Genomic DNA, 16,581 nt, shown 5'->3' with positions numbered 1-16,581 from the left:
CGCCACATGACCGGGGCAGAACGGAAAGGGGCGGGGCGACCGGCCGCGGGCCGCGTCACGTGAGGGTGGAGAGCGCGCGGCCGTTGGCAGCGAGGGCTGGTCACGTGGGTGCCGTAACGCCGCCCCCTTCCGCGCGGAGGTCTGAATTGCGTCCCGCGCGCGCTTTCTGTCTTGCTGCTCGCGCCCTGTCAGGCGGCGGCCATCGGGCGGGCGGGCCGCGGCGGGGCCGCTCCATGGCATAGCGCGCGTCTACCCCCGCGGCTGAGGGCTCCGCTCTCCGCCAGCGCCCGGGGCATGGTGGGCAGGGTCGCCGTGGCCGCGGCGGCCGCCTCACTCCCCGAGAAAGACGGCGACGCTCAGGTGGGGACGCGGCGGCGGGGGTGAGGGCGAAGGCTGTGGGAGCGGAGAGCGGGCTGGGGGTTGGCGGAGGACGAGCCTTTGTCGTTCGCGCCTGACCCGGCGCGTCTGGAGTAGCGGGAGGAGGCGTGAGACGTTGCCCGCGCTGTGCTATTCTCTCAGCCTGACGGCCGGTGCCCGGCAGTTCTGTCATCAAACGCCTTCTTGGGGCACCTCAGCAGAGTCTCCGTTAGCCTTGGGAAGGAGTATTGTGAATTTCAGGTGGTGGGGTTTCCGAAGAGCTCAGGTTTTAATAAACTAGGAGAGCGAAAAGGTTTTTGACCTGTCCTCCTTGGAGTCGTACGAATGAACTCTTTTTTATGATTTGCATTATGATATGAGATAGGAATTATGTTAATTTTTTTCAAGTATTTTAAAAGGAAGAGTCTCTTCGTGAGTGGTATTAGATGTTTCCTCTATACAAAGATCATACATTGTTAAATGGTGTTGGAATTTTTTTAAAATACTCTACAGAAGGTCTGTGGAACACCTCAAGGTAATTCCTAGATAGGTCACATAAGTTGAAGTACACTTCCTGAGCTCTGCTATTATGAAATCCCAGCAAGGCTGTTCTGAAGCCCCCACAGTCACTTTTGAGTTTGATGGTCTCAAATCTGTGTGGGACTGTGGTTTGTGTTTTGCTTTGTTTTTTTTTTTTTTTTTTCTAATTGCAAAATTTTTATTTCAAGCTTAGCTTTTGGAAACATGGAGATAAAACTCATGTACACACAGTCCTAACACACTGCCATGAGAGGGTTTTATCCTCTGAAAATGTACTAGTGTCACTAATTCATACTGCAGATACTGCACTGCTTTATTTTATTTATATGAATCATCTTGAGCTTGTAAAAACATAAGGTCAATGTTGATGTTTTTTTGATAGCCATGCAAGAAACGTGGAGAGGAAGATTCTTCTGTAAAAACAATCACGAGATATTTCTCACCATTAACAAAACCAATGGATAAAGTGTTGTCACCACCAAAACCCAATAACATATTGGATTACTTCAAAAAGACATCCCTTACTGAGAAAGTGACATTCCTAGATGTAGTTGGAGAAAATAAGACACCCTTGGATGCTGATGACAGAGAGTGTACATCACCTTTTAAACCACCTGTGAAGCGCAAGAGGAAAGGGAAGAAAATTAATTTAAATAAGAAGCTAAGAAAGATGAAAGAATTTGAATGTGAAATAGAAATTAGTAGTGATAACAGCAGAGAAACAACAGGACTGAAACAAGAGAGTAATGATTTTACTGCTATTTGTATTTTAGCTGACCAAAAAAGTGCAAGTGAGTTAGGAGAAGATAATGTGCAAAGAGAGAAAGCCATCTGTAGAAAAAGAGCAAAGAATGTTGGTTTTGGGGTAAATGAAGTGAAAAATAGGGTAAGAAAATCAAGGAAAAGGAAACAAAACATAAATATGGATTTGTCTGAAAGCTTTTCATCTGAAAACCAGCTGACTGAGAAATGTGAAAAGGAAAGTGAAGATGGAAAAATGATCATCTCTCCTCCCACAGCTGAGTGTGACACTGCCATTAATGAGTCCAGTGCTGAAGTTCATACCAGTGATCAGACAGCGGAGATAAATAATAGTATCATAACAGTGTCATTTGAGGACTTCTTGAAGAGTCAGGGAGAAAACAGTGTAGATCATGTTGAAGAAGATGCAAAGCCCACAAAAAACACTTCTGCTACAACACATATAACAGACAAAAGTGATATTGGTGACCCAGAAAAGTGTGAGGAGTCTCAACAGCTGCCTCTTAGAACAGTAACCGTCCTTGCACAAGTTCATTCCATTCCCCCCAAATTAGCTCCATTGCATAAGGAGCAAAAAGGCTCTAGGAAAATGGCTTCCATTTTTTTGAAGCAGAAGGGATGTGTTAGGGTAAAAGAACATAGCCCTCCCCTCCTGGACAGTGAGCAACTGGAACAGGTTATTCAGAAGAGAAAATCTAATGTAGTTATTGAGGAAGAAGAGTTGGAGTTGGCTGTGCTAGAGACTGCAGGGTCAGATACTTTGAAGCCAAAATGTTCTCTGGAAGAAAGGCATCAGTTCATGAAGGCATTTAGACAGCCAACATCAGATGTAATAAAAAGTGGAGTCAAAAGGGCACCTGGAAAACAAAAGCAAGTTGTTGGAAAGCTTTCAAAAGAAAAAGAGGGACATGAAGATGACATTGCTTCAAATAAAGGATTAGGAAGTAGTGCATCAGAAGGTTATGTGGACAAATATACACATTTGAGTTTTGAAAAGAGCAAAATTAAACTCAAAAGACTGAAAAAGTTTCAAAAAAAAGGAAACAGAAGTAGGAGGATTTCAGGAACTAAGAAAATTAATGTTTCAAATACTCGTAATGATAATGAAGATCTGGATTCAGGAGTTAGTGTCCTTCCTAAGGAAAACATCTTGGACCTAAGAATTTCATCAAGTCCAAAAGTGGTTGAGAGAAGGAAGAGTTTAAGGCAGAAGAAAATAAAAACGTCCACAAACACTACACCTAAAAAGCCCAGGATCAGAAATCCTTTCTCTGAAGCAGAGTTGAGTGACTGTCCTCTACAGGCTTCTACACCAAAAGCCAGCAAGCAATCCTTGAGGAAAAGCAACATGTATAAAGCTGAGGTGATTACTATCCCCTTTGATGGAAGCAGCCCCATCAGGTAAACATTTTGGAGTCTATCCCATTTTTCTGCACTTTGTTTGCCTGGGAGTATGTTGAGGGTGAGACATAATGGCAAACTGCTTGGAATGCAGAGTGAAGCTGTGCAGGTACTGATGTGGATGTTAGCACAGAAGAACCGAAGTTGACCTTGTAAATGGGCTTTCATTAAAGAAACCAAAACCACCCAAACAACAAAAAAACCCCAACAACCACTAGCTGGGGAATTGCTTCTGTTTGCAGTACTGAATATTTAAGTGCTTTAGAAAATGAGATTGAGAGAAACATTACCCTCTGTTAAACAGTAATACATTCTCATTCCCTAATTAGGATGAGGTTTACTCGTATCAGTGCAACCACAAAATCTGATAAAGCTGAAGCATTGCAAAATGAAGAGTTCAACTCCAGAAGTACAAAGGTACGTTAATTAACACTTTGTGTTTCAGTGTTTTGTCATTTCCTACGTGCATGTGGTGGTGTTAACATTCAGTGTTGTGTCATAGTCTAATGCAGGATGATGGTTCTCAGAAGCCCTATGGCAAGAATCACAGAATGTGATGATCAAAAGATGATCCAGTCCAATCCCCGTGACAGAGCAGGATCACCTATAGCAGGTCACATAGGAATGCATCCAGGCTGGTTTGGAATCTCTCCAGAGAAGGAGACTCCACAACCTCTCTGGGCAGCCTGCTCCGGGACTGCCACCCTCACAGTGAAAACTGTTTCCTTCTGTACCTGTGGAACCTCCTCTGCTCCAGCTTGCACCCACTGCTCATTGTCATCAGACATCCCTAGGCAGAGCCTGACACTTCCCTGCACATCTTTATCAACATGAATGAGGGCACCCCTCAGGCCCCTCTGCTTCAAGCTAAAGTCAGCTGCTTAGAGAAACATGAACAATTATATGCCAAACAGCAAACATATTGCTTGTTATTATTAGATATTTTGCTTCTTTTGTACTTGAACAGATAAGTTCCACTGCTACAAATCTATCCAAGGCCAAGCAGCTGGTTGAGAAAGCAAAGGCTCTAAGGCACCACAGGTCAAGGGCTAGCGAAGACTCACCCACTCCTCTGCGGCGCTCGTCTCGGCAGCAAGCTCTTGCTGAAAAGAAAAAATCACAAGAAAATGAAGTAAGAATTAATTCATAAAAAATATTATTTTGGTGGTTTTGAAATTCATTTAAGCACAAAGACTCTTCCTTAACTTGCAAATGCTTCTTTCAAAGGAAGGTAGATGTTGATGCAGTGGTACAGTAAATGTCAAATAGTGACCTAACTGCCAGGCACAGACTGGAAGGCTCATCCAAAAGCAGATCTGTAACATGCTACAGGTGGTCCCACTTTAGAAGTGACTATGTCTCTTTCCTAGTGGATAGCAAGGGGTCTGTTTCAAACCTCTAGGTTATAGATACTGAAATAGAGAGTAAGTCTGGCCTTGGTTGATATATTGGATATCTTACTCTATATCGTTTTTCTGTGTAAATAGTAAAGTATTGGATAATCTTCCAATTCTGTTAGCTAACTTCAAAGCTTTCTGACAGTTTCTTAGTCTGCTCAGCACCAAACACTAAATGTATTGTTGGTAAAGGAGAAAAGGTAGTCTTTCCTCTCTCATTTTATTTGCTTTCTTCTCAGGACTCAGTAATAATTTTAGATTCAAGCCAGAATAATGATGCTCCAACAGTGCGTGATGGGAAGCAAAAGGCTCTTAGGAGCTTAAATGATGTTCTGGGGAAAATGTCTAGAAACTTGAAGGTTGTGAAGAGGTCAAAAGGTAATTGGTTTTTACTGAATGTGTTGTAACTTCACTTTACAGAGCTGCCTTTGCAGTACGTTCATCTTCGGATATGAGATTCTAATGTATACCTTTTATTTTATGACATGAAAGAATAGTGCTTTGATTTTTCTTCATTCAGGGAAAACTGATGAACTGCCAATTATATACCACATTTTGTTGTCCCCTAATTTAAGGGGGTTTTAATGTTACAGAAAATAACACCTACACTGATGAAATAACTAGAAATGAAAGTAGAATGAATTTTGTTCAAATACTCAGCATTCCCTTAGGAAAGGAGACTCATTAATGTTATTAAATGGAATGTATAGTGACGGAGAAGCAGGGTTGGAATCCTCTATCGCTGCTAATCATAATTTTTGTTTTCTTTCTAAAGCAAAACTGGGATGCTCACCTTCCCTCCTAGGCAAAAATGCTCAAACCTCTGCAAGTGAACCAATTGTGATCTTTGATGAAAGCAGGTCAGTTTTCAAGACTGCAGTTGCTGAGGAATTCAAATATATGTCAAGGTTACTTCAACATTCTTTCCTTTTACAAATTTAAATACATTAACATGAACCTTTATATCCCGTTCCAATGAGTGCATTTCAATTTTACACTGATCAATATGTAATTCTGCTCAGAAAATTTTGGGGGTTTTCTGAGAGTTGTTTCCTCAAGCACTATTGAGCTCTTTTAGATGGTTGAAAATGCAGTTGATGAGCAATGAAAAATAAATCCTATGTTGCATATACACATAGAAAACCAGACAGGATAATTTTTTAAATTAAAATCTCTGACACAAAATTTAAATGTAAATTTACCAAACTCCAGTTAATTTTAGCAGCTTTCCTAGACTATTTAACTTGTGTGTAGAAGTGAATGTGATTAAATTCTGATGTAAGCCTCACCTAGTGGGAGTTCTCATGACTTTCTTCCCTTTCTTATTTCATTAAAGCCAAGATGCATCTGAAAACTCTCAAGATGATGATCAGTTCAGAGCAAAACGTGAATTCTTGATGAGTGGATTGCCAGAGTCCTTAAAGAGACAGATTGCAAAGAAAGCAGCAGCAATGGAAGTTTACTCTCTTGCAAGTTCCTGTTTCAGGACTGTTGTCCATGTACAGCAGAAGGATGACTGTAAGGTTTTGTTCAGCTATTGTATAAATGTGTAGCATAATTCCTAGTAAATCTGTCCAGAAAAGAAACTGGAACAGCAGAACTTATTCTTGTGACTGGAGTAACTGGGAGTTCCCTCTTGGTTTGTTCTGCAGTAAGACAACAGAAGAAGCTTCCAGTGAGATGCTTTTGAATACACAGTTTACATATTAATTTGCTGCTGAAGTAGTGTGTACATTTATGGGTGGGGATGCAAAATTCTAATATTTAGTAAAAAAAAATTATTCCTTCAAGTTCCAATTTGGAAAGTAAAGATCACATTGGACTGCTTGTGGCAGAAACCATTTCCTTCTGCGAGAGGCTCAAAAGGCAAAAGCGCAGCCCACTCCCTTCCACAAAGTGCAGGAGTGTACTACAGGGTTCTTAAAGAGTGTGACAGAAAAGAAGAAAGTAAAATAGCACTGAACAGTTTACCTTTGCAAATCAACCAAAAGAATCGAAATCTAAGCACCTGCCCTACAGAGATCTGGGGAGTGCACAGGTTGTTTAGAGCAAGCAGAGCCTCGGAGGAACTTACTGGAGAAATGTTGTATGCAAAAATGTGCCAATTTAGTCTGCTTGTGGAAGGTGGAATTAATAAAGAAGAAAAAGTTGATGCAGTGAGTTAAATAAGCTTGGCTTTGACATGTTAAAGCTGTAATTAAAAGATCATTTACTCTTCTTATTGTAGGATGGTATTGTTTGTTAACAAAGTTTCCTCTTGTTTGTGTTGAAGGCTGTGCCATGTGGAAACTGAAATCACCATTGTGTCCTCTATTAACTAAGCTAAGGAAACTGAACACTGAAGTCACTAATGTCACAAAAATCACTCTCTCACTTGGTGAATTTTCCACTGCAAATGCAAAACTACCTGGAAACCATTCTGCACCTCTGGTCAGTACCTTAAAGTGGGGGGATTGTATTGTAAGAAAAATGAAGAGGAAATTTAAATTTTGTTTCTTGTTAGGACTTCTGTTCTAAAAAAAAAAATCCTGCAGTTTGAATCTGTTAGTCTTGGTGTTTTTTTTTTTTTCTTTTTGTGTAATTTACCCATTCTGCATTGTAACATTAAACAATTCTCAAGATTTTCTCTTAATTTCTGGGTTTATGAAGATGGTGACCAATATAAATTACACAAAACTCAGTGCCATTCTGTGTAATACTTTAAAGTAATAATTTTTTTTGTGTGTTACAGCTTTCTGGCCACCGACCAGTTTTTCCTGATACATTCAGGAAAGATTTGCTAGATGAGATCATGTCTTCTAATTCTCAATTTCCTGTGAGAAAATACTTCTACAAGTTTCTGAAAAGGCAAACGGAACGGCTGGGTTTTGAAACCAGTACACAAGGTTAGTAATCTGTGTTGGAAAAATAAACACACCCTCACACTCCTCCTGCCATGAAAAGGCAGCTTGGAATTTTAATTTCAGTGAAGCACAGAATCCTAGAATGGCCTAGGTTGGAAGGTACCTCAGATCATCTGCTCCAGCCTCCCCACCATGGGCAGGGACACCTCTCAGCTAGTCTCATCTACTCAAGGCCTCATCCGGCCTGGCCCTGAACACCCCCAGGGAGGAGGCAGCCACAACCAACCTCCCTGGGCAACCTATTCTAGAGTCTCACCACCCTTGTACTGAGGAACTTCGTACTCAGATCCAGATTAACCCTACTCATCTTAGAACCATTTCCCCCTTGCTAGACACCCTTATGAAGAGTCCCTCTCCAGCGTTCCTGTAGGACCCTTTCAGTCATTGGAAGGAATTGGGAAAGAATACTGTTACAATAAATTGGTCCTCACATTTCAAAGCATTTGGACTAAATTATTGAAATATGGCTTAAACAAACATATGGTTGTAGGTTGTAATGGACATAGTTTGAAATTTTAAGAAGATGTAATTTTTTTTCTTTAGAAAGCAAAAAGAGCACTGCAAATCCTGAGGTAAATCAGAAACATTCTGACAACTGGAAGGAAACTAAGAGGAAAAGGAAAGAAACAGAAAATCACAAATCAAAAAGAAGGAAACAAACTGAAGGTACAGAGACTGAAATAAAATCTAGAGCTTCCAGGAACCCTGTTTCTGCTGTATCTGGAGGAAAAGAAGCAGAAACAGCACGAGCAACACATGTCGAAAAAACCAAGACACAGACACCAGCTGTTACGACAGAAGACACTGAATGTTTATCAGAGCCAAATACACTTTCAGGTAACTGATTCTCACAGTGCAAAGAGTGAAACTGTATCTGTGATGCATATCAGCTGCTTCTGTGATGCAAAAGTCATATCTTGTCTTAATATTCTAGTAGACTTGAACAGCTCTTTTACATGAAGAACTACTTAAATGATAATATTTTGTTTCTAGGTGTTGAAAAGGAAGACATGCTCTGGACAGAAAAATACCAGCCTCAGGAGTCCAGTGAACTTGTAGGGAACAAGAAAGAAATCGAAAGGCTGCACAGGTCAGAAGCAGGAGCACCGATCCATTCTTAACATAACTCAAGCCATCATATTACTTGGTCATGCTCAAAGCAGTGAGGTCAATTATTTCACACTATGCTTAAGTAACACCTACAGGGGGTGTGTTTGTGACCTTTTTGTTGGTTTATTTCCAAAAAGCTGCAGAAACAAGTTGTCAGTTGGTGTGAATGACCTTTGGGCATGGTTTACTTTACAGGAAACCCAAATAACCTGTATGATGTGGTATAAAGCACACACAAAATGCTACTCTAGGCTGGTGGATGGCATGGAATGCTGAATTAATTAGTGCCCTTAAAACTGATTTTTACTCAATTCATGTCAGGTTATTTAAGGTTGCAAACTATGACTGAGGCACAGGAACTTGTTCTGAGCTGGATGCACTGCCTCTGCTTTTGACAGTAGTTTGGAATCCATCTCATGTATTGTGCTTTCAGTTACATTTTCTATGTGGGTTTAAGTTACTGTGGCTCTTAGGCAGAATTTAAAGTTCTGTTTACAAACAAACTACAAATGACAGAGCATTTTCCACACTTAATTAGTTTGCTGAATGATTTATTTATATGCCAATCAACTAAAAGAATGGGGAAGGAATGAGGAGTCCTCTTTTACAAAAGAATCGAACCCAGAGCAGTTAATATTTGAGGTTTTTTAACCTGAAGGGACTTGATGAGTTTCTGAGAGGAATAACAAGTGGCTGGTGTTCCCTAGTTTTATGTTCTGTTACACCTGAATTTGGTTCGTTTTATTCAGTAGTAATTTTTTGTTTTTTTCTGTTCCTTCCTTTTATAGTTGGTTAAAAGAATGGAAAAAAAGAGCTGATTGGGAAGAAAAAAGGAATCAGAAAGTGGAAAAGGAGGATAAAGAGCATCAAGGTGCTGATAGAATTTGTTAAATCTAGCTTATCTGTTAAAGCTGGCATAAAAGTGATATTAATTGATAATTTTTGAACAATCCTTCCTTTTCTTTTAAAATAATTCTACAGATTCTCTGGACAGCCTTGACTTTAAAGACAGTAAATCAGATCTTGAGGAAGAGACTGGTCTTTGCAATACTGTTGTGATAACTGGCCCACCAGGAGTGGGGAAAACTGCCGCAGTGTACGCTTGTGCCCAGGAGCTGGGGTTTAAGGTTTGCGAAGCCTTTTCCTTAGCACTTTTACTTGTCACTAGTGAGATGAAAGCATTTGTAATAGAAGGTGTCTCTGTTTTTTGTAATACCACTGCAGATATTTGAAGTCAATGCCTCTTGCCAGCGCAGTGGCAGACAGATACTGTCCCAGCTGAAAGAAGCTACCCAGTCTCATCAAGTGGACAAAAAAGGCATTAATGCACATAAACCTTGCTTTTTCAACAGCTGCAGCACTGCCAAGTCACCCAGTGAGTTCCACACCCAGGTGTATCTGTTGGGGTTTGTTGGTTGGTTGGTTGTTGGTATTTTTTGGTTAGGTGGAAGTTGAATATAAAACATATCTTACAGAAAAAATGTATTCTCCAAAGAAAATTGTCTCACCAAGAAAACCTCCACTGTCACCAAAAGGAGTGGGAATAAAACGCAGCTTGCCCCCCAAAACACTTGCAAACTACTTCAAAATCTCTTCCAAATGGAAAGATAATGATGGAGCAGTAACACCTCAAAAGAACAAAGGTGGGGATCACTCTTTGGTTATTAGTTACTTCTGCAGTGTGAAAAACCACACTCTACTGCTATATACACAGAGAAAAGGTAGAGTACGCTTAGTACATTCCAGCTGCTGGCAAGAGATACTGAATGCATCTCAAGTACGCTTAGCTACATAGGAAATAGTTATTTCTCTGTTAATACATGGTGTCAACAATCTGAAGTTCTGTAGGCTTTTCTTAGTTGTTCAGGTTTAGCTTTTAGTTTGTTTCGAGGTTGTTGGTTTTTTTCCAGGGCATTTAGGTAAGAGAAGATAAGTTAAAATCTCTACAAAAACACTGCTCAGTGCCTGTTTCAGCTTGGTGTGGAAGGGGTGACTGCCATATTAAATGGTTTTAGTGTTCCCTCTGCTTCCTGCTCAATTCTTTGCCCATCTGCAGGAAATACTCAGAATTCACATGAAGAAAACAAAGATGCTCAAATTAAATCAATAAAGAAAGAAGTAGGAGAAGGAGAGCCCAACAGAAAAAGTGCAACATCTCTCATTCTGTTTGAAGAGGTAAAATTCACGTGACATACGCTGATGGAGTGATGTGTCCTTGTGTTATGTTTAAATAATTTAATTTTATTTTCCCTTCTTCCTTGACACTTCAAGTGTGAGGATTATTAACTTGTAAGAATTAATTCAGTGTCTAATGATCTCATCCTCGTGAGTACTTTTTTAATCCTGTATCATTATTTTACAAAGTTGTTTTAGAAGGTGAAGGAATTTATTCTATTAGCAGTTGTTCACAGTCAGAACTGTGTGCAGGATTCTGCTGATTTAATTCCTTTATGTCAGAACTGTTGGCTTGTAATTTTACAGTACTTACATGCATGGAGACACTTCAAAAGTCACAATTAACACCCCAGTATCTAAGCCCATGTTAAATTCTTCTTTTCTATAACCTCTTTCCCAAAAATGTCTTTGAACCCTGAACTGAGAATATAAAATGGAGGCAAATAATGTAATGTTAAGTAAATAAAGGAGTTATTTATCCTGGTAAATTATGTAAGTAAAAAAAGTGTTGCCAAATGTGGCTTGATCCTATAAATCCCTGGTAAAATTCCATTAAAAAACAGACTTCTGAAACCACATGGACATGGTCTTGGACAACCTGCTGTAGGTGACCCCCATGGGTGCTGTCATTGCCCCCATGTGTTCTAGAAGCCTCTTCTACTGCCAAGTCTTGCTCAGTCATCACCAGTCCTACTCCAGTCACAGCCTGTAGCTGTGTTTAAAGCTGTTGATAGTCTGCTCTTGCTTTGTTCTTTGCAGGTTGATATCATATTTGATGAAGATGCAGGATTTCTAGGTGCAATAAAGACATTCATGACAACTGCAAAGAGACCTGTGATTCTTACAACCAATGGTGAGTAGAGTTTGTGGCACCAGTTGGGCTTTAGAGGCTGAAGACCCTCTTCCAGTGTGATGGTTTAAATTTTGATGATTGCTCCTAAATGTAGAATTTAAAGGAGAATATAAAACAAGTGTTTCAATATTTGAATCAAGATACTGGCTGCTCTGATGGGTGAAGAAGACAATTAGTTTTGAATGTAATGTCATGACAGTTGACTGATTATCTCCTTATCTAGATCCAATGTTCAGCTTAATGTTTGATGGCTGTTTTGAAGAAATCAACTTTAAAACCCCTTCCTTGGTAAGTCTGTTTTGGAAATCCAGATATGTCTTAAGCAGTTGTCAGCTAATTCAAGTCTGACATTCAGGTATTGGTGTAGGGTTATATTGTCTGATGTGGCAGATCTGTTTCATCAGAAGGCTGTTAGGGGGGAGTTATGCAAGGATGTGTATGGTGTGTTTATCTTTACAGACAGAACTTTTGTTATTAGCCTGGAAGATTAATGTTCTGAACCACTTAATATTTGAGAGAATTAAAATAAGAGTATCATTTCATCACTTGATGTAGTTTTCAGGATGTAATAGTTAAGAGTGAGGTGTGGATTGGTCTCCTTTCCCAGGTACCAAGCAACAGGATCAGGGGAAATGGCCTCAAGTTGTGCCAAGGGTGGTTTAGGTTGGACACTGGGAACAATTTTTTTCCCTGAAAGAATTGTCAAGCCCTGGAACAGAGCTGAACTCTCCTATGTGGGCCGTTTAAATTCTGATTTTCTACAGAAGTTTTAATGTAACTAATTAATCTTCTGTATTAAAGGGAAAAATGTATTGCAGGCATTAATAGAATCACTTGCTTCTGTGTGCCATTGAGCCTGAGTAGAAGGAGTTGTTTCAGTGGTCTGTGTCTGACTTTGTTTAGATGAATGCTGCCAGCTATCTTCAAGTGCTGTGTCTGGCTGAGAATCTGCGAACAGATGTGAAAGACTTGGCTGCTCTCTTAGCTACAAATAACTGTGATATCAGACAAAGTGTTCTCTACTTACAATTTTGGGTTAGAAGTGGAGGTGGATATTTGCAAGACAAATGTTTGGCACATCATGGTAGGTTAATTTTATTTAATTAAAAAAACCTCTGTTTTAACATGAATTTGAATAATTCAAATCATTCTTAGACATGTAGAAAGAGATGGTAACTTTCTGTGAGACTCCTAACTACTTGGGTAGGGATTTTGGGGGTGGTGTGGGGTTTTTTTGTGGTTTTTTTTTGTTGTTGGTTTTTTTGGAGTTTTTTTGTTTGGGTTTTTTTTTTGTTTTGTTTTTTTTGCTAGTTGCATATATACATAAAGAACTAAGAGTTTCATTTTATTGCACCTGTTTATTACCCATCATTGTTGTACTTAAATCATGTTTCTTTCCTCTTCTGAGTATCAAAACTGGGCAGAGAAGAGAGTCAGCACTAGCTTCACTTCAGCTCCGTCTGCAGCTCTTTATCCATTTGGCTGAGTTGCAGTTAATTCACCTAGAAGAGTTTAAAAAAAAAGAAAAATTGGACAAGCAGGAAGTGAAGGGACTTGATCCCAAAGGATAGAGGAGGAGTGTCCCCAACAAGTGTGGAGCGAGATGGCATGTGAGAGAGTGACAGAGAGATTAGTGGGGTGTAAAAGGAAGGGAAGAGTTGCTCACAAAGGGAGAATGGGCAGATGAGTAAATAAATGAAACAGGGATGATGAATGGGGAGTGAATAACTAATTTCAGCTGCCATATTCACCGAGACTTGCAGCAAGAGGTGATGGCTACAGTGCCCTTTAGAAAAGGAGTTGATGCAAAGAGGGGAGAAATCAACTTGATGTATTATTTCTCTTGGAGTAAAACATGTTCTGCTTGTGCAGGAGGAGAGGAGACAGATGAAGCAGAGCACATAACTCCTTCTGAAAAGACTACTGATGCCAAGAGTGATCTCTCTCAAGCTGCTGCACTTCTTCAGGAGTTTCCAAAATGTGACACAGGCTGTGTAGAGACCTTGCTTGGCCTTAAGAATATCCTGTTGCCTTCAGAAGATTTGTTTACGTTTCTTAAGGTATTTTTGTAGTGGACTAGCTAAAGCTATGAATGGTTTCCAGGTAACTGATGTAATCGTTACTTTTGAGTAGCATCTTCTTAGAAGCAAATTTGAAAAGGTCTCTTGTAGAAATTGAAAGGTCTGTTGTTATTAAACAAAACCTGAGCTGGGACAGACTCCTTACAGACACAAAGCCAGGAGTGTGAGATTTTCTGCAATAATATTTTTATTTTTTTTATTAAAAATATTTTAATGTATTAATACATTTTTCATAATTGTTTTACAGCACAAAATAACTACTGGGGAGAAATGGAATAAAGTGATGCAGGTTCTTACAGAATTCCAGCTGAAGAAAGTAAATTTTATATACAGCAATCTTGAACTGCTTCTTCCCTTACCAGTGCAAGTCCTTTCAAGTCAGCCTGAAGCCTCCAGCTCTATACCTGAAAAGACTGCTGTAGTTTCTGCAAAATCCAGATCTACTAACAGGTGTTGCTCTAGAAGAAGCAGCCTTGGGAAAAAGTCTAAAAAGACTAAGAACCAGAAAAGACTTTGTATGTTGGATGATAGTGACTTGTTTGCTGGACTGAACTATTCAGTTGAGTTCCTGACTCTGCCATCAGATACTCCTGCATCATGTGCTGAAGTGAATACAGAGAAATCAGAATTGTTGATGAATAAAGAAGAAAAAGACATCAAGACTGAAACTTCAGCAAATGAGCAAAGGTCTGTTCTTGATTTCCAGTGTCTGAATTCACTGACTGAATTTGTGGAGAACATGTCTTTCTTGGACTGCTGGGTAAACACCAACAGCAAGGAACCACCGGAGTTTTCCAAAGATGAAGGATTTAGTTGGACAAATGGCAAAATCAAAAATGGTCTTTGTGATGAATTCAGTATAGAAAATACTGATTGGTGGAGTTCCCAGAGCTGCAGTGAAATACAGGCAGCTATAGAAGCACTCAGTTTTCACAAATGTTCTGTTAGTATTTCACAATGCTTGGAATCTTCTTTGAATAGCAGTAAAACGCCCAGAAGTGATCAGATGGAGGGACCTGCTTTGCGTGTTTCACACACAAGAAATTGTGTATCCTTCAGTCAGTCAGCTGATCTAAGGTAAGACTTTGGTAATATTTCTGGAATATAATGCAGTTATTTATCAAGAAAAGCATTTCAGAGGGTGTAGGAGTGTTTCAGAACTATGCGTACACACTCATATCAATGTGAATCTCATCAGTGTGCCTCCAAAATGCTGGAAGATGTTGTACATTGCTTGTAACTGCTTGGCAGTCTCTGCAAAAAGGGACTTTTCTTGTTTGACTCTAATGCTGCTCAGGAGTGGTAGCCTCTATCTAGTCTAGTTACTTTAAAAATTAACAGATAAAACACTACCATTGCCCCCAAGAAACAACAAAAAGCTGAAGGAATGGCTTTTCCAAGACAGCCTGAAATGGATTCTGAAAGCATTAGACATGTACATAGAATACCTTAGGTTGGAAGGGACCTCAGAGATCACCTACCCCATGCTGAGCCTGTGTTAAATCCAGAGCTGGTGTTTGATGGAGACCTAACAAAACTCAGAGCAAAGTTACTGCCAATTTTTGTAGTACCTTATGGTAATGAGTACTAACCTTTAATATGTTATAAAAGATGAAAGGATACATAGCTGCTATCAAGTGTGGGTATGAAAGACTGTTTTTAACATAAACAAATCATCATACCTGAAATGGGTGTAACAGTGACTAAAGCCTGCTTGAGTGTCTGAGGAGGAAACTTGCTCAGACCAGTAATTTGGTCAGTACCCAGAGGAGCAGTGTCAAAATGGATCCCACCATTGAACCTGCAACCAAGTTTGGCCAATATATCATGAGTGGTAGGTCGGATCTGAAGTTCACATTCTGGCAAATGCCAATCACCTCATGCTTTTTATCTTTTAAGGCCACAGATGCTTCTGGTTATGTTGTCTGACACTCCATACATCACTAGCTGGTGAAGATCTGCCCCAGAGTAGACTTCCTAGTTAAAAGCATTGGCCAAACAAACTGCTGTCCTTCATGCTTCTGTCTAAGCACAGCTTTGTGGTGCTGTGTAAGCAGCAGACCATTAGAAGCTGCAGGAATCTAGTCCATTGGAATGCAGTTTTGGACATCAGTATGTTTAATAGTTTTAAACCATCGAATTTGATCTTAAAGGGACAAAACAAGGACTGCAGATTCTTGAACACAAAACAGTAAAGTTCCATTCTCTATTGTAGCATTCACAAAAAAGCACAGAAGAGGCTGGCAGTCATCAGAACTGTGTTTTCTAGAAGTCCTGTCAACCTGGGTAATAAGAAAGCCAGCATCCTGGAATACCTGCCTGCTCTTCGCAGTATCTGTAGGTCTGAGAGGCTTAAAGAGCAAGGGAAGACTAAAAGAAGGTGAGTTTTGGTTCTCCTAACTCTTGCTGCATTTCCATATACAAAGTCCTTAAGAACTGTGGTAAAACATGCCGGCAGTTCTAGGCAAGGAAAGTGAACATTTGCCTCTCCAAATAATGAAAGTGTAGCCTTGTATTTGAAATAATTTTGTCCTCTTCCATTTTTTACTCTTCTTTTTATAGATTCTTGCATTATCTTGAAGGGATTCATCTGGAAATACCCAGAGCAATGCTAAATGGTCTGTCTTCGGACTTCCCTTAATACTGCTAACACCAGAAGTACCTTGTGCCTAATGGTGGTATTCTCACCATAGTTTGATTTTCTTATTTTTTTAACCATGTTATTTTATTGTACATTCAGAGCCATTTGTATATTAAATTTCTATAACTATTTAAAATAATGTATATAATCTATTGTCATGATACTGCTCTCCACAGCTGAAATGTGGGTTTGTTTGGTGCTTGTTCAAGAAGTGCATTTGTAATATTAAATGCACAAACTAATCACCAGGGACTACTCCTTGCTATCTCTCTCTGTAACTTGTCTCACATAGCCAGGAGTCCTTTTGTGACAACCAACTGTCACACGTTCCACAGCAAATGTGCTCTTTTCTGAGGGGACT

General features: G+C 39.8%; 1 protein-coding gene across 1 annotated transcript; it reads left to right on the top strand.

The window, feature by feature from the left end:
* The first annotated feature begins 294 nt into the window (after positions 1–294).
* Positions 295–16,220, top strand: ATAD5 (ATPase family AAA domain containing 5). Its single transcript, XM_054393905.1, has 23 exons — positions 295–360; positions 1,280–3,060; positions 3,390–3,477; positions 4,028–4,192; positions 4,697–4,835; positions 5,233–5,317; positions 5,794–5,975; positions 6,730–6,887; positions 7,189–7,342; positions 7,904–8,197; positions 8,354–8,450; positions 9,259–9,341; positions 9,452–9,597; positions 9,695–9,845; positions 9,946–10,113; positions 10,527–10,645; positions 11,405–11,498; positions 11,722–11,786; positions 12,402–12,582; positions 13,371–13,558; positions 13,827–14,656; positions 15,795–15,959; positions 16,142–16,220. The coding sequence occupies exons 1-23, from the start codon at positions 295–297 to the stop codon at positions 16,218–16,220; spliced, it is 5,478 nt and encodes a 1,825-aa protein (XP_054249880.1).
* Positions 16,221–16,581: the final 361 nt, after the last annotated feature.

This window comes from Indicator indicator, chromosome 29 (genome assembly GCF_027791375.1).
Source record: "Indicator indicator isolate 239-I01 chromosome 29, UM_Iind_1.1, whole genome shotgun sequence".
NCBI classification, from domain to species: Eukaryota; Metazoa; Chordata; class Aves; order Piciformes; family Indicatoridae; genus Indicator; species Indicator indicator.
The sequence above is the reverse complement of the archived record's forward strand: the minus strand, read 5'-3'. Positions and strand labels throughout refer to the sequence as shown.

Bases quoted from the DNA above. Each gene is read 5' to 3' on its own strand.
- ATAD5 (XM_054393905.1), top strand. From the start codon at position 295: ATGGTGGGCAGGGTCGCCGTGGCCGCGGCGGCCGCCTCACTCCCCGAG. The intron at 4,836-5,232 runs GTAATTGGTTTT...TTCTTTCTAAAG, and splicing joins GGTTGTGAAGAGGTCAAAAG to CAAAACTGGGATGCTCACCT. The intron at 8,198-8,353 runs GTAACTGATTCT...TTTTGTTTCTAG, and splicing joins AGAGCCAAATACACTTTCAG to GTGTTGAAAAGGAAGACATG.